We start from the raw sequence: 23,930 nt of genomic DNA on the forward strand, positions 1-23,930 counted from the left end.
ACTATCAAGCGGGGCTATCCCGACAAATTGCTTATCAAATGAGATTTACCGGGGAGGTGGAAGCAACTGGGAAAAGTATATTGAAAATTTGAAAAGGAGTCTTGATAGAAATGAAAGGGTTTTGAATGGCATGCGTGGTTGAATGTGCGCATTTCCGTCTTGCATAGTTACCCGCGATTAAGAATTGAAATTCCTACTTTCCATTCACATATACTTTTGAATGGTCACTTCGGTGGACAATCAGTAACCGAGGTTGTCGATCATTGGGCATCAAAAATCAGGTGGAAACTTTATTATATTGACATTCAATGGGAACTGATGATTTTCGAGGATGAAACCCAGAACGTGAAGCAATTTCAACTTGAAGGCAATTCTATAACCAACACAATACTGACATGGAAAGATATCATCCATGTTAAGTCACACACTAACTTAAGTTTCATCTCACGGCCTGAAAGCACTTCCGAGCTTCCAGAATACACGGGTCATAAAATGAATAAACAACGCACATGATATATTATGCTTATATTCTTAACCTAACACAGTCTCTAAGGATTTTGGTATTTGAAATAGCTCTCTCTACCAATCTAACAAGTGGTTTCTAAAAGCAGCGTCTTCAGCGCTGCAACTGCCGCATCTCTAATGGTGTAATCAATCAATTTTCCAGTTCCCGGAGCAATGGCATCCATGAAATTATACGATGATGACAAGCTGCTAAACCCGCCAAACTCTTGTCTAACGTCAATCACATTGATAAGACCTGTAGAACTAACAGTGAAGTTACTGCCAACACTTATTTCTCCCGAGCTCGATGATGTTGCTGATGTATATTCAAGCGCGGCAACTTCGGCTGTGACGCCCAGCTGATTTGCAATGGCACTTGTGGCGCAAGCTTGATTGGTAGAGTTGAGAAGATATAGGTTAGCGGCGTACATAGCGCTAATAAATCGAGTCAATTTATCGACTTGAGTAGGATCTGAGAGTGCGGCTTGACTGGTGGTGAAAGCAGAGGAAGAGACAGGATTAACAAACTCGCTAACGGTCGCGAGAATGTTGGGCTTCTCGGAGGCGTCGAGAACCTTTCCTTCAGCTGTGAATGGATATAAGAGCATTGTTGCGTACACTTCCGTTCCGTTAGGAAGGACCCCGGCGATGAGGTCAGCGTATCTGAGAGGGGTACCTCCAACGGTCTATATTCGTAATTTTAGCTAACATTTCTCAAACGCGAGCAAAGAGAATGTACCATGAAGTAGTAATCGCCATTGGATAAGTAAAGACCATATTCGCTCAAAACTTTTTGTAGTAGGTATGCATATCCACTAACTGGTGAATCGACAATCAATGGCTTCCCTTTCAAATCTTGAACAGATGTGATATTCGGAACGGAGGCAAGAACCAAGTCAGGACCTTCATCTAATTGACCCAGAACTGTAAGTTCTTCGCCTAAGTTCAAACGCAAATTGACGGCATTATCGATAGTTCCGGTTAAGATATCGAAAGCGCCATTGAGAGTTTGAGCATAAGCATAGGTAGAGTTAGGAACCTGGGTGTAAATGACATCCAAATCATAAGCCGCAAAAAATCCAAGTTGTTGGGCAATGGAGTAAGTTGCGGTTGGCACAAATGCACCATAATTGATGGTAGTCAGAGCTGTACTCGCATTTCTATTTCCTCGAGTTTTTAAGGCCGCCGCAGCCCCGAAACAAAGTGCGATTGGTCTGAACAACATCCTGAGATACTTGGGAAGGGATCAAATGCCGTTGACTAGATGTGAAGATGCCTTGTGGTTCTGTGGCGCGGAAATTAAATAATCTTGCACAAACACAAAATAAAGGCTTGCGGAAGGAAAAGAAATTGGTACAGAAAGCAGAAAAGGATGAACAAGGAGTGTTGGAATCCAAATAATGTGAGATCTTAAGTTGCGATCTTATTGAATTCATCCAGTCCCACTTTCGGCGGTGAGCCTCAATGGGATGTGGTCGCTAGATTTTGAATATCCATCTTACGAAAATTGCATTGGAGTAGAAACGATACGAAGCTTGAGAACTATCTACGCACTCTATACTTTGAATTCCATACTTGGATCGTTTGCCGGTTTCATACGCGGAATCTCATATCTACACGTGCACATCTCACACTTATAGATTATTCCCTGTTGACCGATCGCATAAACTAAACAATAGGGAACATTCACACGATTCTGGCATTTTCTCGAAAGTTAACGCCGAAGTCATACTATTACGATATTGAAGAGATGAAGAAAGTGGATATCGAAATGAGGGAATTGTTGGTTCGAACTTTGAAGATTGTTAAGCTTGGGAGGTCAAGCCTTGCTAGTTCCGAATCTTAGCATATCTTGCCCCTGACATCCCCAAGCGGGTGGCACCCCCTGGTTCGGTAGTCTACTTCCGATACTTCTTCAGCTTGCGTTCCCCCCCATTTGCACCCCAATTTGCGACAAACGCGCTTGCGGAGAAGAAGCTTCAACATGTCATTTATTGCTATCTTTCTTTCAATGAACATTCATCAGCATAAGCAGATACACAAAACAACAAAGACAACCTCGCCGTGTAAGTTAATAATGAAGATCAACAAAGAAAATCTTAGTCTTATAGGAAAAGATGTTTTACTCGAAATGTTTTTCTGATGTATAGTCTAGACGATAACAATTGGCCGCAGGCTCTGTATATTTTTTAATATCACCAGGATCCTTGCACCTTGCACCGAATCGTTCGCTCAGATCGAACGATCCAGAACAATTGTACCACGGACCTCTTGACTGGAAAAAGGCAAAAGGGATTCAAAATAGTGTATGTGGGGGAGCACCCGCTGTCAGTTGGATTTTAATGCGAACAGACCGTTGGGTTTAATAAACCGAAACGGAAAACAGAAGATACGATACCTATTCAGTAGGGAATGCCTCTTCCGAAGTATGAGGAGCGTTCTTTTCGTAAAAAGCATTAGGAGTAGAAGGGCTTTTGGGAGAGGTAGAGCATACACCCAACTTTTTGCTCGAACATTCTTGACACTTTTTTGATTAAATTTTGTTTAATTAGTAATTCAAAAAATCTATTAGTAAGTATACATATTTATAAAAGAATTCACAAGTAAAGTATTATCATTCTATATCGAAAAAGAAAATTTTGATAATTCAATTAAAATTGATTAACGTAACGTATTTGAATATAAATATTAATAATATATTAGAAATACTTAATAACTTTTATTTTAAATTAAAAAAATTATATCAAAGTTATAAAAAATTATTTATGAATAATATTCAATAATTTTAAATTAGATTTTTTTTCTTTTAAATTAAGATTTAAATAGAAACTATATTTGTATTTTAATATAAGAAATTAAATATTAATATTAATATATATATTTTATTTTAAAAGTTTTATTATCTTTAATTTGAATTAGAGAAATGAAATAAAATTTATAAAGTATTACATATAAATGGTATTCAATTAATGAAAACTAAATTTCTTTCTTTTTCATTAAAATTAAATTCAAAATCAAAGATAAATTATTATTAAAATAATTTAATTAAAATATTATTATATAAATTTTTATTAATAACTTTATAACTTTTGATTATAATTTAAAAAATAAAAGAAAAGTTATAAAATATTTTTTATAAATAATATAAAATCAATTTCTAAATAAAAGAATTTAAATCTTAATTCTAAAAATAAAATTTATATTATTATAACATAACTTATAGTAAACCGGGTTATATAGGGAACCAGATTACATTTAGCCTATTACTAACTTTAAACTCTAACAAATCTTATTATATATATCAAATTATCTTTTACACCTTCTCAAATTGAAAAGAAGATATAGAATACTATTATTATACTTCAGTTAAAGGAATTTAAATTAATTAAAAAAACTATAAAGTATTTTGAAATTCCTAAATCAACTTTTATAATTAGAATTATTAAAAAGAAATTATATACTCAATCTTATAAAATAACTCAAATTCTTTTAAATACAAAAAAAAGTATTTTTATATAATAGATTTTACAACTTATTATTATTAAATTCCCTATTATATCTATATTAATAAAGAAAATAACTAATAAAATTTGTTTTTAATATATTCAAATTATATTATTTCGAATTTTTATCTTAATAGAAATTTCATTTATAAATTACAAATAAATCTATAAATTCCAAAAACAATATTTAAAACTCAAAATATATTATTTATATTAATTAGAATTTAATCAAATTAAAAAGATAACTCTAAAAAATATTTAGATTTAATTTAATATATTTTATATATATTTTATTAAATAAAAATATAAATTAAATAATATATATAATATAAATAAAATCAGATTTGGAATTAAAAATATTTAAAATATATATATTATAGTTAATTCTATTCAGAAACCAAATTAGAAAGTTATAATTAATAAATAAAAATAGATAACTATATTTGAATATATTAATATAATTGAAAAGACTTTATTATTTATAATTATTTTCAAAGCTTAAAATATAAATTCTATATAAATTTCAAAGAATATATTTCAAAACTAATAATTCTTTATTAATACAAATAAATAAATCTCAAATAGTTATAAATTAGAATAACTAAAAAGAGTTTTTGAATCAAAATCTAAAAAAGTATTAAATGATTAATTTTGATTTTTAATTATAAATAATTATTTAAATTATATTATAAATAGCTTTATTACTTTCTATATAAAAAAGAATATTAATTTACTTATATTATCTTTTTATTACTCTTATTTATTTTAATTATTTGATATTATAATATATAAACTAATAAAATAATATTATACTTTAAAGATTAATCAACATTCTCAAGCTAATATAAAATAAATTCAAAAAGCTAAATAAATAAAACTTTTTTAAAATATTAGAAAAAAAGTATTAAATTTTTTAATATTAAAACTAACTAAAAAGAAACTAATTTAATACCTTTTATTCCCAAAAAATATTCAATATATTACTATTTAATTTCTTCTAATAATTTTCTACTCTATAAATAAGAATCTTTAATCAAAATCTAGATTTATCTATATTCAAAAGTTTTTCTCTACAGCACGTACCAACTGCTATCAGTCAAAACATACTTTTTCAAAAAAAATATACGTTCTCCCCTAACACTCTTATTTTAATTTATTAATTATATTACTATAATATATTTCATTAAAATTAATTAACTATAATAATATATCTAAAATAAATTTTAATATATACAATCACAAAAGAATTATAAAAAAAGCCTCTAAAAATACTAATCCCATTAATATTATAATCAACCTTAAAATCTCTTATAAAACTATTCAATATACTATTTTAAAAGATCTAATATATATCAATAAAAAATTTGTAACTAAAAAACCTCGAAGAAAATCATATATAAATTGAAATGAATATATTATACTAAAATATATACAACTTTTCCCGAAATTGATTTATAATAAGATTATTAAAGTATATACTCTTGATTATAAAAAAACTACCCTGAAAAAGATTTTGATTAAGTATAATATAATCAATTGGAAAGCAAAAAAGAGATTTGAACTTATAAAAGAATATACTATTAAAAGGCTAGTCTAATATTTAAACCATAAAAAATAAATAGTAAAAAAATGAAAACTAATCTTTTAATCGAATAAGTGCTCTGTAAAATAGGGAAAAGGAAAAAATCAGAAATAAGTTTTCTACTCTTTCAAGTAGAAATAAAAACGGGAAATGATTTAAACCTATTTTATAAATAAGAATATAAAGATTATAATCTAAAAAGGCTTTTATGATATCAAAAGAAATAAGCTTTATATTATGAATAAGGATTTTGAGAGTAAGAAATTTAGATATAATATTAATTCTTATTTCGAGATCCTTAATAGAGAATTAGTTCTCATTTGAGAAAACTTGAACAAAGAATATCAATTTACACAGAATAATACTTTTATATATCAAACTATTAAAATACTAGATTAATTTAAAATTAGAAATATTTCTTTAATTAATCTTTAACCTTCTTGTAGTCCTAATCTTAATTCTATAAAGTATATCTAATGATATCTAAAAGTATATATTTTTAAAATGTTTTCTGATATTATATAAAATAAAAGTAAATTGGAATATACTAGATAAAAACTAGAAAGTACATTATAAATAGCTTAGGATACATTGGACAATGATTTATTTATAAAATTAGAAGTTAGTATAAGAAATAGAATAAAAACTTATATCACAGCAGATAATTGATATATTAAATATTAAATAATTGAATTAAGATATTATTATAAAACTTTTTATTATTAAATATAATATATACTCTAAAATATTAATTAAATTTTAAATCAAATTATTGAATAATTGATTTAATAATAAGGATTGAATTGATAGTAGTTGTTAATAAAATCCGGGTAAAATCCGGCGGGCTGATAGGAGTTGATTAATACTATAAATAAAACAAAATTAAGATAAATAAATTAAATCTTTAATATAATTTTAATAAATAATAATTCTCTTATATTATTAATTTATTAATATATTAAAAAAATAACTAAATTTATAGAATCTCAAAATACTAAAATAATTCTATTTCAGAAATAATTCACTAATATTTAAAAAGTAATTAAAACTCGAAAAAAAAATTAAAAATAAAAGAATTAAATTATAAGATTAATTTGTTTTTAGTAATAAGAAAATATTAAAAATAATATATGAAATAAAATAAAAACCTAAAAAGAAAAAGCTATAAGAATAATCATATAAATATTTAATTAAAGAATTAAAAAAGGAAATTGAAAAAAATAACTAGAAAATAGTTTAAATAACTTAGAATTAGAATTAAATAAATATATAGCTTATAGAACAAGATTATATAGAGAGAATTGAATTTTGTAATCTGGTTCCCTATATGACCCGGTTTATTATAAGTTATATTATAAAAAATCAAAATTAAATATAAGTATTAATAATATATCATAAATATTAAATGACTTTTAATTAAAATTAAAAAAATGTTATCAAAGTTATAAAATATTTAATAATTTTAAATTAGATTTCTTTCCTTTGAAATAAAAATTAAATTAAAAGCTGAATTTATATTATAAAATAAAAAATCAAATTTGAATATTAATAGAAATACTTTATTCCGAAAACTGTATAACTTTTAATTTAAATTAAAAGAATATTATAAAGGTTATAAAGCATTTGTTATTAATAATATATGACTTTTTTTTAATTCCTTATTTTCAAAAAAAATATATTATAATCAAAAATATTAAATATAAATATTGAAGATAAAAATTAATATTTGTAATATACTTTATCTATTTTATAACTTTTGATTTAAATTAAAAAGAAAATGTAAAAGATATTAAATGTTTTTTAAACATAATATTAAATTATTTTTTATTGAATTTTGTTTCTTTTAAGATTTTATTTTTGAAATGAAATTTACAATATTATTTAGAAAATTTTAATATTAATATTAATATAAATATCTTAATTTAAAAACTTTATAACTTTTGATTTAATCAATTAATATTTATTAATATCATATAACAAACTATTTATAAATAATAACGAACTATTTTTAATTAGATTTCATATTTTTAAAATCTTGATATAAGAAATTAAATATATAATATTATTTAAAAATTTGAATTTTAATATTAATATCAATAATATATTAAGAATATATTATAACTTTTAATTTCAATTAAAAGAATAATATAAAAGTTATAAATTATTTTTAATTTAATGATTTTATTTTTATTTTTATATAAGATAGGTTTATTATTAAAAAAAATTAAATTTTAATATTAATAATAATAATATATCGAGAATATTTTATAACTTTTAATTCAAATTAAAAAAATGAAATAAAAGTTATAAAGGTTTTTCTATTAATAATATATAATTATTTTAATTTAATTATTTTTTTGGTTTCTTAATATAAAATAGATTCATTATTAAAAATATTAAATTTTAATATCAATAATAATAATATATCAAAGATACTTTATAATATATAATTTCGATTACAAATATAATATAAAAGTTATGAAATGGTTTTAATAGATATTATTGAATTATTTTTAACGAAATTTCTTTTCTTTGAATTCTTCTGATATAAAATAAATTAATTATTAAGGAAATTGAATTATAATATAAATATTAGTAATATATTTTACAACTTTTAATAAAAAATAAAAAATAAAAAATAAAGTTATAATATATAATCTATAAATAATATTAAATTATTTTGAATAAGATTCTTTTTTTTAAAAAAGGTAGATAATAATTATATTTATATTTTGATATGGGAAATCGAATCTTAATATTAATATTAGTATTATATTTCTAATACTTTATAACTTTTAATTCAAATTAGAAATACAATATAAAAGTTATAAAGTAATTTTTATTAATAATATAAAATCATTTTTAATGATATTCTTTTATTTTCTTGAATATAAAATAAATTACTCATTAAAAGAATTGGATTTTAATATAAATATTAATAGTATATTTTAAATATCTTATAACTTTTAATTTAAATTAATAGAATAATATTAAAGTTATAAAATATTATTTTTAAATAACATTTAATTGATTATAAAGTAATTTCTTTTCTCTTAATTAAAATTAAATTGAAAATCAAATATAAAGTTTTATTAAATCAATTTAATTTTGATATTGTTATATATACTTTTATTTAAAAAATTTATAATTTTTACTTATAATTTAGAAACTAAAAGAAAAGTTATAAAAGAACTTTTAAAAATAATATTAAATTAATTTCTAAATGAATTTTTGTTTTTTAAATCTTTATTTTAAAAACAATATAAATATTACTTTATTAGAATATAAATATAAATATTAATAATACATCAAAAATACTTAATATCTTTTAATTCAAATCGAAAGATTAATCTCAAAGTTATAAAATATTATTTCTAATCAATATTAATTTATTTCTAATTAATTCTTTTGTTATTATTTATAAATAAATGAAAGATTGAATATATATTTTATAAGAAATTGAACATTAATATTAATATTTATAATATATTTTAATCACTCTGTAACTTTTAATATGAATTAAAAAAATAATCTAAAAGTTACTAAGGTTTTTTATTAATAACTTATAATTATTTTTAATCTAATTATTATTATTTCTTTTATTTTTTAATATAAAATAGATTTATTATTGAAAAAATTAAATTTCAATATTAATAATAATAATATATTAAGAATATTTTATAACTTTTAAGATATAGATATTTAATTGGTTATTTTCGGGATATTTTTATAATTATAAAATAATCTTTTAAAGTTTTTAAATAATAATGACTAGAATATACAGTAGATTAGTAATAGATATAATTAATATAATCAGTATATAACTTTGATGGGATTTAATTAAAATAAAGTTATAATAACTTTTATAAAGATAGTATAAATTATTAAGATATAAATAAAGATTTATATTATATTTTAAGGATAAAAAGATCTATAAAAGAATAAGGCCCTATTTATAGAAAGTAGAGTATATTAATAGTCTATATTTGAGGTATAAAGACAACCATAGGTTATATAGTTAGCGTTATGACAACTATATTAATCGTTTTGATTACTCAATACGCCTAATACTTTTAGCTCGCTTTCTCTTACGTGTACTTTATTCCGGGCAACGTGATATTAGATCTGTTAAAAGTAATTTTTGATTATATAAATAATAACTTGATTTCTACGATTTTTTTTCATTTATTCTAAAAACAATTTCCATAGAAATATGAAAATTAAAATGTTATGTTAGAACTTTCTTCATATAGTACTGTCAGTTGTATTTTCAAGAAAAGTTTTTCAAATTTGCAAAAAAACTAAAAACATTAATGGTTTTGCCCGAAGCTGTCCGTAGTACGACACGCCCGTTACAGTTATATGGAAGAAAATTTTCAGTCGTAGTGAGGACTTGTGACGGGGCTGCTCGTTAACTATCATGGAAATCGTTGTTGGTTTCTTAACAACTGTATCGTCTTTCCAGTGACATTTCAAGCCGCCTCGAATATCAAGTGGTAATTGAAAATGATACAAAAGTACACCGATCAAGTTCATTTTCTCAGTATCAATCTAAGTATCTCTGGCCAAGAGTCGCTTTGGTGTCTGTCAACTACTCTACTTTGTGTCTATTGGCAATCTTTCAAACAACGAAAGTTTAACATTGAGAGAGACTTCCAGTACGCGATAATTAAATCGGTCCATTATACCTCAATTGTACCAAAAGATATGAAAATCGATAATTAACGTCAGAACATGTGATCATATATCACATTTTATCTCACTATAGAATAAGAGACGTCACATGTGTATTTCGTGCGTATGGTAAATGGAAGACAGTATATAGATTAGTAATCCCTCCTCATATGAAGAAAGTAGTTAGAATAATGTACTCTTTACCCCTATCTTTATTGTATATATTCACCTTACGAAATCTGTTCAACATTTTAAATGGTTCATTGAAGAAAGAAAGTATTGTTCATACTCATTCAAAAAGAGGGATGCTCGTTTAAATCTATCTAGTCTATTTACACCACCTTTTGTAAATAGCGCCAATGGTAATACAGTCAAACCTATCGATTAAAGATCATTTCCAAGATGTCAACCATGAAAAGAACGTCCTTTTTCCTCCCTTCAGTGATACAGGTCCTTCTCAAACGCGACACAATTTTCCTGTATCAAGATCATAGTCCCACTCATCACTTCTTACACCCGCCAATATATACAAACTCCCAGTAGGATCATATTTCGTCTTAATTCCAGCCAGTCGATCGTAGCTTGTGCCGAAGAAATCATGTTTCCACTCAGTGTTATAAGGATTCCCCTCATTAATATAAGCACCCATATCCGGCGCCCATTCTCTCCATAACGCTTCTTTATTCTGCTGCATCCATTCCGCAGCTTGGGCAAGTGATTTCTTAGGTGTCAAAGTAACATCAACTGTTGCACCAAGTGTAATAACATGCAAATATGTATCTCTCCAAACCGGGTTCAATGAGCCACGCATATTTTCCGGAACACGAGTTGGACCAAGCCCTCCTTGTAAGCCAACTATCATTTCAGTTCCATCCCCACTCTGAGATGCTAGCGCGCGTTGCAAATATGCAGCTATTGTTTCCATTGGGAGATCAGAAAGTTGCGCACGCCCCAGTAGATGAGTAGATAGTAAGGAAACCTGTCCAGCTGCTTCTCTGCCAGGGTTATTACCATAGAAAAAGTCAAGATAACTAGGGTAAACAGCTGTGACTGTGTAATTAATAGAAATTGATCCATTAGATATGTATTTCATTTTCTCAATCAACGGGGAGATGGTAGTGGCCATTTCACTGTTACTGAGGTTGAATCCGTAGAATACTTGCTTGAAGTACACGCCAGGGGGTATGGATGTTGAACCGGAAAAGGCTTGCGCTATGGAGCCAGTAGCGGCAGTCAATTCGCCTGAGAGACCAGCGTCCATTATGTCTGGGAAGTTTTGGAATAGAATTGCGAGAGAATTCCAAGCTGCTGTTGCAGTGGTAGTATCGTTTTCGGAACCGAGAGGAATTACCTCGAGTTTTACAACTGAAACAGAAGAGACTGCAGGATATGCTTGTAAGACGTATTCAGTCACGACGCCATATGTACCCGGACCCCCTCCTCGAATGGCCCACAGAAGATCGGGATTTTGCTCTGCGTTCGCAGTCAATATCTCGCCCGAGGGTGTAACAACAGTAGCTTGGTAGATTTGATCGGCGCCGAGTCCGTATTGGCTTGAGAGGGGACCGTGGCCACCTCCTTGGAGATACCCGCCAATGCCGACAGTCTCGGCATCACCTCCTACGATTGATTTTCCAGCCTCGTGGGCGGCGGTGTAAAGAAGCTTTAAATTGTTTCCACTCCCGGCGATGAGGACATCGGCTGTAGAGTTAGAGCCGGGGGCGGGCCAAGAAGAATTAAATTCTCGTTTAAGGAAGTTGTGGGTCCAGATCGAGAGGGAGTTGGCGCCGCTTGATCTGTCAGTTTAGTTTTTGATTAGCTAGTTTCTTTCTAGATCTTTTTTGCTTGCTTTTTACTTTCTTTCTTGTAGGATTAGATAAATCAGAAGATGGTGGGGTCAGACCTTCCATTTAGATCGTGACCAGTTCCTTTGATCACGATCCGAATATTTCTATCCGTAGCCCATTTCATTGCTGTAGCGATTTGATCCTCAGTAGTGGCATTTACAACATAAATCGGAGAACCGCCTATCTCACAGCCTTTGCCAGCTTGATAACCGGGTGCATCGCTAGGGAGACAGGAATTATTGGCATAGATGGGATAATCGACCCCTTCTGGTGTAAGAGCTTGCCAAGAAGCGAGAACCCAGTTGGTTTGGACGGAAGAACAATTTTGAGTTGAGTTAAATGGGTTTCCAGCGTAGCAAGATGAAGCTGGCGGGAGAGTTTTGATGAGGGTTCCGGAAATGGATGTGTTAAATGCTGTCCAATCGGCGGAAGAAGGCCATGAGGCGTCTGCAGGTGTGATTTTGCATGTTTGAGTAGAATTGGAATTGGTAGCGAGTGTAAGGGTTGGGAGGATTGAGAGAGTGAGGGCAATGAGTTGGGATAGGTTAGATGGTAACATCTTGAGTGATGCGTTGTGATGAGTGAAAAGTATGAGTAAGATAACGACAAAAAGAAAGGAATTAAGAAGTATATATAACAATAGAAGTCACTACACCGCCTCAACGGAACGATACTAAGTGGCACATTCGCCAATTTGCATAACAGATCTAATCGAACCAGAAGATCGAGAAACACAAAACTGGACCGCACATATTAACATTGTTCATCTCTTTTTCTTTAAAATGAGTCGGTCCCACTTTCATCCAAACAAAAGGAGACCTATCTATACATGCGTAGATAGACCATAGCCGTTAAAATTGGGCATCTCTTCGTTCAAAGAATCCATACAAAAAGTTGTTTCATAATAGAGGTTGCGGATGATGCCAAGTCCGTACACATATCTCCTTTGAAGGAAGTGTACTCTCTCTGTATACGCGGGAATATTGTAATTTTGGACTGGAATAGGATGCGAGTTTTCTAGGATATCCTGGTTTTTTCTACCTTTAAACTTATTCGTATACGTAGCACTGTGCTTAAGAGTACATATAGTAATGTCGGCAGTAGATGATTTCTGATTCAATCTCAAGGATAAAGTATACTAATGAATGTATACAAAATGCATATGTAGGTACACTAGCGTATTTTTGTACTAGGTAAGTAACAACTGAGGCTGAGTGAGTATAAGCGTGTTTATCGTATTCTTCGTATTTACGCAGCCATTTTTGTAACGTTTAGAATAAGATCGTTGTATTATATGTTTTTAAGCCTCTACTATAACTCTTCATAGATCTAATTTACAAATTATTATTACCCTGTCTAGAGATCGAGAAAAACTACTCCTAGAATAAAAGAAAACGGAGCTGATGGTTATTTATCTTCTAACTTTTCTTAGATATTTTCTCTTAAGATCATATTAAGTAAAGTATAAGCTTTTTTTTCTTTTGGAATATTTTAGTGTTAGAGTCTATAATAGTAATAAATTAGGTAGTTCTCAACAATTGACATGAAAATAATGTCATTAAAAAGCTTTTACTTTATAAAATAACTCTATTTCTTTTGACCTCATTTCATTAATTCTTAGTCTCAATTTATTGATTCGTAATATCTCTTCAAGAATTGATGTTCGCGCATCAACCATTAGTACTTTTTTCGATTAATCACCCACCGAGCCACCCACCATTCATGAACGGTGCTTCAAAATATGTATAGGGCTGGTATAGTATCGGCATTTCCTTCGGTTTACATCCTAACAGTCCCACCTTTTTAATGATTCGAAATGAATTATATATTCTAAGGATTGCAATGGGTTGGACAGACTTTGTAAGGTGCATAAACCTAAGATATCCGAAGGAATTAAAAGCACAAGTGTACTTCACCAACTGAATTATTCCACGCATCAGAAATTCATAGATATAACTCGTGCGGCCAGAGAGTATGGAACTCCGAAGCTAGATGTACGTACCATAATATGGTAAACTATAAGACGACTAATAAGCTGGTTGTCTTAGCTCCAGAGTTGAATACTCGTTTTCTTTGCTGATGAATCTGCATCCGACGTTTTGATACGCGGACTTCCCACGCTCGTTCAAGTTAGTAGACACTTATTATCAGAGCTTTGAAGGGTGCGGGGCGATGCTCCAAACACGCGTATTCGCTTGCGCACAGACTAGTGCAGGTCCCGAGTGATGCTACACCATCCCGCTCTGTAAGTTCATCCCTGCCGAAAAACAGATTGTGTAGCAAAATAGCAAAACTCACATGCTAGACCTCCGTAGACCGGCAAATAGCCCTTCTTAGCAAAACCATAAGCCCAGCTTTTCACGGCATTTGTGTTAGTCAGTTTCTGTTGATCCTTGACGTCAATGCAAAACTCAAATTGACCATCCAAATCCCAAACGATACTAAGATAACATCTGGGTCTTCTTAACAGAGGAAGAGTCAACTTAATCAATATTAAAACTCTATCAAATAATATCAAATAATAATAAATCATTTTCAATCTTGTTTCTTCTCTTCACTCCTACGTTGTATTTCAAGAAATTCACACATGGCAGACTCAAAGCACCATGAACAAGAACACAACCAGGCAGACTCGCCGCCATCGTATGGAGAAGCAACTCTATCAGATAGCTCACTTTTTTTTCAAAAAGCAAAAGCTCGAGGCAAGTCCTCATACGACATTTCTTCGTGCGTATGTTGGTAGCTAATGTACTACAGACGATGGGCGCATCGACCTCGATCTTACCTCAAATGTTGCAAGGAGACTTTCAAAGTATCTAGATATTCCGTCATACTCTGAGTTTGATACCAAGCTACCTGAAACCAAGGAGAATCGCCCATGGGCTGTCAAGCTCAATATTGTCATCCAAGTCGTGGGGAGTAGGGGCGATGTCCAGCCCTTCATTGCCCTCGGCAATGAACTACAAAAGCACGGCCACCGTGTGCGAATCGCAACACACGATCAATTTGAGGACTTCGTACGGCAAGCAAACCTTGAATTCTATCCAATTGGTGGCAATCCGGCTGAGTTGATGGCATTTATGGTGAAAAACCCAGGCTTGATTCCGAGCATGGAGACTCTGAAAGGTGGAGAAATCCAGCGAAAGAGAGCTATAATTTCTGAGATGCTAGGAGGATGCTGGAGATCGTGTTTGAAGCCTGACATGATATCTGCAGAACCATTCGTAGCTGACGCTATCATCGCAAATCCTCCAAGCTTTGCACACATTCATTGCGCTCAAGCACTCGGGATTCCACTGCATCTCTGTTTCACTATGCCATGGTCACCAACAGCAGCATTTCCGCATCCACTAGCAAACATAAAGACGTCCAGTGTCGATGTCGGAACTGGAAATTATCTTTCTTATTTACTAGTAGAGTGGATGACATGGCAAGGGTGGGTTCATCTTGCATTAAGTGCTATTATCAAAAGAAAACTACTAACATTTTTCGAATAGCCTAGGAGATCTTATAAACAGTTTTCGAGAGAGCATTGACCTTGAACCTATACCGTACTCTGAGGGACCCACGCTGGCGTCCTCGCTCAAGATTCCCTTCACCTATTGTTGGTCTCCTGCACTCGTGCCGAGACCTATAGATTGGCCTCCCCAAATAGATGTCTGCGGATTTTTCTTCCGTGATAAACCGATATATACCCCACCACCAGAGCTTGATGCATTCTTACGAATGCGAGGACCACCACTTGTATATATCGGCTTTGGCAGCATTGTTATCGACAATCCAGAAGCCTTGACCCGTACTCTGTTGGACGCTGTTCATGCTCTTGGTGTCCGAGCAATTATCTCAAAAGGCTGGAGTAATTTGGGTGGAGCTGACTTCGAGGACATCTTCTATCTTGATGACTGTCCCCATGAATGGCTATTCCAGCATGTTTCGGCTGTTGTACATCATGGTGGTGCAGGAACAACAGCGTGCGGATTGAGTAATGGACGACCTACGATGGTTGTGCCCTTCTTCGGAGAGTAGGTTCTCACGGTTTAAACTTAGAGAATATACCACTGATTAGTCATAGTCAACCATTTTGGGGAGAGATGATAAATGCGGCAGGTGCTGGACCGGCTCCAGTGCCATTCAAGTCCCTTGATACCAAAAACCTTGTAGAAGGCTTGAGATTCTGTCTAACAAAAGAAGCTGCAATTGCAGCAGGTAAAATAGCATCGAAGATGGAGACAGAAGATGGCGTTAAGACTGCCGTGAGGTCTTTTCACGCCAATTTGCCTCTTGAAGATCTACGTTGTGATTTGCTGCCAGATAAGCCTGCAGCTTGGCAATACAAGCATAAGGACCAAAACATCAAGCTCTCCAAATTTGCCGTGCAAATATTACTCAAAAACAAGAGACTTGATCAGGAAAAGATAAAATTGTAAGATCCGCAAAGCAGTACTGAAAAACGCTCTTTACTAATATTTCAGACTTGAAACAAAACACATAGAAATTCTAAACCGGCGGTGGGACCCAGTAACTGCCATGGCCTCGGCCTATCTCGGAATGGCGACAGACATTGTTCAAGCCCAAGTAGGAGTGTTCACTAAACCTTACGAAGAATACAAGAAAGCACAGGCTCAAAACAAAAGCCACCGAATTGAAAACGACAGCCGAAACAAACAAAGCTCTGAGATCTCTGATTCTCAAAGCTTGGCAGGTGGCAATGGTGCCACCAGTTGCTCTTCCTCTATACATTCTACAAATACATATAATAAGAAATCAGATACAGCTGGCTTAATGGCTCGCGCTTCAGGGAAGAGTGCCGGAAAAATGCTTGTTGCTACTGGTAAAGGAACTTTTGTGGATGTCCCTCTTGCAATGGCAGATGGAATCCGTGCAATGCCTGGCCTTTATGGCGGTAAAGTTAAAGACTACGGAAAAGTGACAGGCTGGAAGAGCGGGATGGCTGTCGGCGGAAAGGCCTTTGGCTTAGGGATAGTTGACGGATTGGCAGATCTAGTTGTGCAGCCTTACAAAGGGGGAAAGAAGGAGGGTGCATTAGGTGTGGCTAAAGGTATTGGGAAAGGTACTGTGAGCATGATATCGAAAATTTCGGGAGGTGCCGTTGGTGTCTGGGCATATCCGGCGCAGGGTATAGCGAAAAGCATTTCTCACGCGGTGCACACGACAAGCAAAAAAGAAATTCAAGTCGCGAAAAGAGAAGAAGGGGCGTGGCTAATACAAGAAGGTCGATTGATTAGCGAGGATGTGAAGGCGATAATAGATGCGTTTGATTTAATGAAAAGATGAACGCTAAGTAAGGGAAAACCAGACTTAAGGTTGAATTATAGATTTGAGAGTTTTTGAATATGCTTAATTCATTTTAAAGTAAAGGATTGAATATTATTATTTATATTACGGTTAAATAATTTAAAAAAAATGATAAATCAGATAAAGCAAGTGGTGGAATATACATTAATATTATAAATAAATTCATAAATTCTTAGAATCAGGATTCAGGGGCTTCTATAGACTTTGTTATAATCTTATTAAAATCTTTTAAATTAGATTATTACTAACCCTAAGAAATTTTTGGGGAGATTATTAACCTTAGTACTTATCTTAAATAGAAGACTAATAATTAGTCAAAAAGTATTTAATTAGTTATTCACTCTACCCCTTATATAAACAATGTTTCATGTCGTAACACACAAGCTCGAATGTTTTTTGTATAGAAAGATAACCCTAAGGCCCTATATGTACTCCGCTTTCTAATATGAAATGTTCAGTGTAAGATATAATTCCTTTTCGATTATTATTTGATCTTTTAATATCTCTTTATAATCAAAATCAATTGTAAATTTCCTTATCATAATAAATAAGTTTATCTATAATATTGTATATCAGATATTGATTTATATATAATATTAGATGTATATTGTACCTAATACTATAAGTATTATACAATATCTCCAAAATCTATTTTATTATTTGATAGATACTATATTAAAAACCAAATTAGCCTATACTTACACTTTTCTTTTCAAAAGTATATAAAAGCTATAAAAACAGAAGCCTATTAATGGAACAATTCAATTAGAATATCTAAAAATCTTTTATAACTTTTAGTATTTATTATACAATAATAATCCCTTTCTAATAATTCATTTTTTATATATACATTAGCACATAGCTACTTATAATTAGAAAGCTAATAAATACAAAACTATTCTATTATAATAGAAATATTTATTACAAACATATTTCACTACCTAAAACCTTATGAATTACTTTTAGATTGTAATAAATAAGATTAAATTTTATAATAAAAATAGAAATAAGGTTTCCTTAATATAATTGGAAAAGAATTCAATTGATAAGATTGAGCAAAATGTTTTAGATTTTAAAAAGGATCTCTTTAAGAAAGTGGATATTATATAAGATATCAAAGAATCTCAATCCAAGAGAATATCATAATTATATAATATTACTAAGTTCCCCTTTTACCTAATCAATTTATAAGATAAGGAGATTTAAGCTTTATATAAATTACTATTAAAAAAGAAATTAAAAGAGAATTACTTGGAAGTGGAAGATTCTCAATTTGTTTGTATCATTAATATCATAAAGACTATAATATGTAATACCTATCAATTATGTTCTAATATATTCCTTAATCAAAAAATAACTTAGCAATAAGTTAATATTCTTAATAAATTTTATTTAAAAGTAAATAATAAGATAAATAGATTTCGATATTATAAGAATACTTCTATATTAATTAAATACTTCTTAATCAGAAAACAATTTTTGATATATTGTTATTAAGTGATATATTCAAAGAATAGCTTTTTATTACTATAAAATTGAATTAACTATTATTATATAATATTATTAAACCAACCTTAACCCAAATTTGTGTAATAAATATAATTATAAAAGTCTTGAATATTAAAAATCCAGAAGAATTTGAATTAGCTTTGAAGTATATTATTCGACAATTGTATCTAGCTTTACTTTAGTATTTGATTAGAAATGTTTTATTCAAATTATTTGTTTTGAGTTTTTATACTATAAAAAATCATATAATTTATAAACAAAGATTATAAAAAGAGCCAGGAAATTTTAATAGTTATCTATCAGCTTTCATATGAATAATATAATTGATTCTCTTTGATTTTGTCTATTTTCAAGAGCAAAAGAATGAAGATCAAATTTCTATTCTTTTTATTATACTTTATAAGAAGTTCTTTTAACAATTAGTTGAAACCTCTTTCGATTATATTTTTTAATAACATTTATATTTATTTAAAGTGAACAAGACTTTTATTACTAAATATTAAGTTTGATGATTTTTGGATTAATAAATTATAGGGTATCATAGAATAGAAATATTTATAAAACAGATTTCGAATATAATACTTTCGGAATTTTAATAAGTTTATTCTTTATTATATAATAAATTATTATTTGGTATATAAGATTTGATTTCAATAATGTTATAACAAATAAAGAATAATTTGGATTCTAAGGATTCTAGGGATTCTTGGTTTTCCTATTTATATAATACAGAATTTTTAGAAAAAGTAAATTTAAGACTTTTTTGTTATATTAAAACAAATACTAAATTACACACTACTTTCTTTAAGATTAATTAAAAAAAAAGATTAACCTTATATTCAAAAACTATAAAGATATATAAAGTATAAGTTTAGAAATTTTTAAAGTAATTCTTAATCCTTTATTATATTACTTCTAATCCACCTTTATAAAAGCCCAAATTGCTTTCTATTATATAGCGGAATATAAAACACTAGCAATATATCTATATCTAGAAAAAGCTAATAATAATCTATATCTAATATTATAAAGGGCAATAGTAATTAGGTATATATAAAAATAATATTTGATTTCTTTTAAAAGCCATTAGGAATTTATTATTTATTTATATTATATATATTATTTCTTTTTAATAAATCTTTTTGTAATAAAAAATTTCGATAGTTTTGATATCTTTATATCTCTAGTTCAATCTTTAAGGGATAATATAGGTGAATAGAATTATTTTGATTTATTTATAGAAAGTATTATTATAATAAACTCAGGGTTAGGATTAGAAATCCTTAATACTCTTTTGATTACTTAAATCATTTAATGATTTGTATATATAATTAATTGAGAATTCCTTTAAACTTTAATATTAATTTATTTTATTAAAAATCGCTTCAATATTTTGAAAAATAATAAAAATAAGAATTTCATTTTTTACACTTCAAAAATATTTTGCAATCTAAACTCAAAAAATATTTTATTCTTTATACTTCAAAAATATTTCCTATTTTGAATTCAAAAAATATTTTATTATATATCTTTTATTCAAAATAAAAAAAAATATTTTTTATTCCAAACTCAAAAAATATTTCACTTTTTTTATTTTAAAAATATTTTCTATTCTAAACTCGAAAAATATTTCATTTCTTAAACTTAAAAAATATTTCACTTTTTATATTTCAAAAATATTTCTTATTTCAAACTCAAAAAATATTTTGTTATATATCTTTTATTCAAAATAAAAAAAAAAAATTTTTTATCTTAAACTCAAAAAATATTTCACTTTTTATATTTCAAAAATATTTCTTATTTCAAACTCAAAAAATATTTTGTTATATATCTTTTATTCAAAATAAAAAAAAAATATTTCCTATTTCAAACTCAAAAAATATTTCACTTTCCATATTTCAAAAATATTTCTTATTCCAAACTCAAAAAATATTTTGTTATATATTTTTTATTCAAAATAAAAAAAAAATTTTTTTATTCTAAATTCAAAAAATATTTCACTTTTTATATTTTAAAAATATTTCCTATTCTAAACTCGAAAAATATTTTATTATATATCTTTTATTCAAAATAAAAAAAAAATATTTTTTATTTTAAATTCGAAAAATATTTCATTTTTTATTATTCAAAAATATTTTGTATTCTAAACTTAAAAAATATTTAATTTTTTATACTTCAAAATATTTCTTATTCTAAACTTGAAAAATATTTTATTATATATCTTTTATTCAAAATAAAAAAAAAATATTTTTTATTTTAAACTTGAAAAATATTTCACTTTTTATATTTCAAAAATATTTTTTATTTCAGATTTGAAAAATATTTTGTTATATATCTTTTATTTAAAATAAAAAAAAAATATTTTCTATTTCAAACTCAAAAAATATTTTATTTTTAATATTTCAAAAATATTTCTTATTCTAAGCTTGAAAAATATTTGTTATACTTAATATTTATAAAATGAAAAAAACTTATTTCAATATTTCGAACTATTAAATTCTCTATTTTTTATTATTTATATTATTTTTTTATTAATAGCTTATTAGATTTATATTTAAATTTATATTTGAATCTATTAGATTTCAATATATTATTATTATTGCTGAATATATAAATATTATAATTGCTATATTTATTAAATAATTATTTAAGGGATTATTATTATTATTATTATTATTATTATTATTATTATTATTATTATTATTATTATTATTATTATTATTATTATTATTATTATTATTATTATTATTATTATTATTATTATTATTATTATTATTATTATTATTATTATTAATATTAATATTATAATTCCTATATTTATTAAATAAGTATTTAGAATATTATTATTATTATTATTATAACTATTATTATTATTATTGTTATTATTGTTATTACTATTATTAATATTTTTTTAATATTAATATTATAATTTATATAATTACTAAATAGATATTAAAGAATACTTTGTTTATATATTTATTTTATAATTATAAATATTTTATTAATATATTATAAATACTATTTATTAAATTTAATATAAATTAATATAAATATTTTATTAATAAGATTTATAAATCTTATAATTAAAGCTTTAAAATACTAACTATTATTCTAAGGAATTTTTTGCTGATTATTAATTTTGGTGATTATTTTTGATAGGGGATTAATAACTAGTCAAAAAGTCCCTAATTGATTATTAATTCTATAAAATATAATTTAAATCTTTTCAAAAATTTGAAAAAAGGAATAAATAAAGATTTAATTGAATTATGTTTATTTGAAAATTAAATTGAATTATTTTCTAAATTAATTAATCTAAAATATTAATTTTAAAGATCAAATTTAAATGATATTAGAAAATGCTTAAATAATTTTATAAAAATGAAAGTAATAATTAATAAAAAGTTATTAATTGATTATCAATTTTATAAAATATAATTTAAATTTTTTTGAAAATCTGAAAAAGAGAATAAATTAAAAATCAATTGAATTATATTAATATAAAAACTGAATTAGATTATTTTTTAAATTAATTGATTTATATTATTAATCCTAAAAATTGAATTTGAATAATATCAAGAAATATTAAAAAATGCTTGAATAATTTTGTAAAAATAAGAATAATAATTAATAAAAAATTATTAATTAATTATTAATTTTATAAAATACAATTTGAATCTTTTTGAAAATCTGAAAAAAAGAATAAATCAGAAATTAATTAAATTATATTAATATAAAAATTGAATTAGATTATTTTTTAAATTAATTAATTTATATTATTAACCCTAAAGATTGAATTTGAATAATATTAGAAAATATTTAAATAATTTTATAAAAATAAGAATAATGATTAGTAAAAAGTTATCAATTGGTTATTAATCTTATAAAATATAATTTGGATTTTTTTGAAAATCTGAAAAGAAGAATAAATAAAAATTCAATTGAATTATATTTTTTTGAAATCCGAATTAAATTATCTTTCAAATTGATTAATAAATACTTCTTTTTAGATATAGTTTTATTTTGAAATTCAATATAAAATTCATTTAAAGCTTAAACTTTTTTATAAGGATTTTTTAAAATTATTATTATAATAATTAATAATAAATAATAAAATTTATTTATATTAAAACTTTTTTCTTATTTCAATTCTTTAAAATTCAATTTTAAATTGAATTTTTAAAGCCTTCAAATCTTTATAGTTCTTAAATCTTCAAAGCTCTTAAATCTTTATAATTTTTAAATCTTCAAAGTTCTTAAATCTTTATAATTCTTAAATTTTTAAAACTTTTAAATCTTTATAATTCTTAAATTTTTAAAGCTTTTAAATCTTTCAAAACCCTTAAATCTTTTAATTCTTTTAAATCTTTATAATCTTTAAACCTTTATAATCTTTAAACCTTTAAAATTTTTAAATTTTTTAAAACCTTTAAATCTTTTAATTTAATTTAAATTCAAATCCAAATTCAAAAGATTCTTTTAATTTTTTTAAATCAATATTAATAAAAATGGCTAATTATTAAATCTCTTTTTTCTTATTTAATTCTTTTGAATTTAAGATTAATAAATTATTTAGTAATTTTAGAGATTCTAAGGATTTCAAAGCTAAGTTGACTTTTCAAGAAATTAATAAAATATTATTTCTTTTTTATTATTCAGTATTTCAATTTATTCTTTATAATATTTATTAAATTTATATTCAAAGTTTCAAAAATCATTTATAAAATAAATATCTTTTTGATTTAATTCCTATTTATAAAAAAAAGATAATATAAAAAGCTTATAATATTTATAATTTATTAAGTATTAAATCAATTAATTAAAATCTTTACCTAATTTATTTATTTAAATTCCAATTTTCTTCAATTTCTTTTCCTAAATTACTTATTAAGGGTTAGGGTCAGGGTTAGGGTTAGGGTTAGGGTTAGGGTTAGGGTTAGGTTAGGGTTAGGGTTAGGGTTAGGGTTAGGGTTAGGGTTAGGGTTAGGGTTAGGG

At 26.9% G+C, this 23,930-nt stretch overlaps 3 protein-coding genes across 3 annotated transcripts; 1 reads left to right on the forward strand and 2 right to left on the reverse strand.

Annotated features, from left to right (window-relative positions):
* Positions 1-587: 587 nt before the first annotated feature.
* Bfra_008118 (putative abc periplasmic substrate-binding family protein) lies at positions 588-1,729 on the reverse strand (the record flags this gene model as incomplete). Its single annotated transcript, XM_037338482.1, has 2 exons — positions 588-1,190; positions 1,244-1,729. The coding sequence occupies 2 exons, from the start codon at positions 1,727-1,729 to the stop codon at positions 588-590; spliced, it is 1,089 nt and encodes a 362-aa protein (XP_037190545.1).
* An 8,991-nt stretch (positions 1,730-10,720) lies between these two features.
* On the reverse strand, positions 10,721-12,669 carry Bfra_008119 (putative isoamyl alcohol protein; the record flags this gene model as incomplete). Its single annotated transcript, XM_037338483.1, has 2 exons — positions 10,721-12,059; positions 12,167-12,669. 2 exons carry the CDS (start codon positions 12,667-12,669, stop codon positions 10,721-10,723), a joined length of 1,842 nt encoding a protein of 613 aa, XP_037190546.1.
* A 2,028-nt stretch (positions 12,670-14,697) lies between these two features.
* On the forward strand, positions 14,698-17,405 carry Bfra_008120 (putative sterol glucosyltransferase protein; the record flags this gene model as incomplete). Its single annotated transcript, XM_037338484.1, has 5 exons — positions 14,698-14,812; positions 14,868-15,546; positions 15,608-16,132; positions 16,183-16,533; positions 16,583-17,405. 5 exons carry the CDS (start codon positions 14,698-14,700, stop codon positions 17,403-17,405), a joined length of 2,493 nt encoding a protein of 830 aa, XP_037190547.1.
* Between the last annotated feature and the right edge of the window lie 6,525 nt (positions 17,406-23,930).

The sequence above is a fragment of the Botrytis fragariae genome, assembly GCF_013461495.1.
Source record: "Botrytis fragariae strain BVB16 chromosome Unknown tig00000112, whole genome shotgun sequence".
Lineage (NCBI taxonomy): Eukaryota > Fungi > Ascomycota > Leotiomycetes > Helotiales > Sclerotiniaceae > Botrytis > Botrytis fragariae.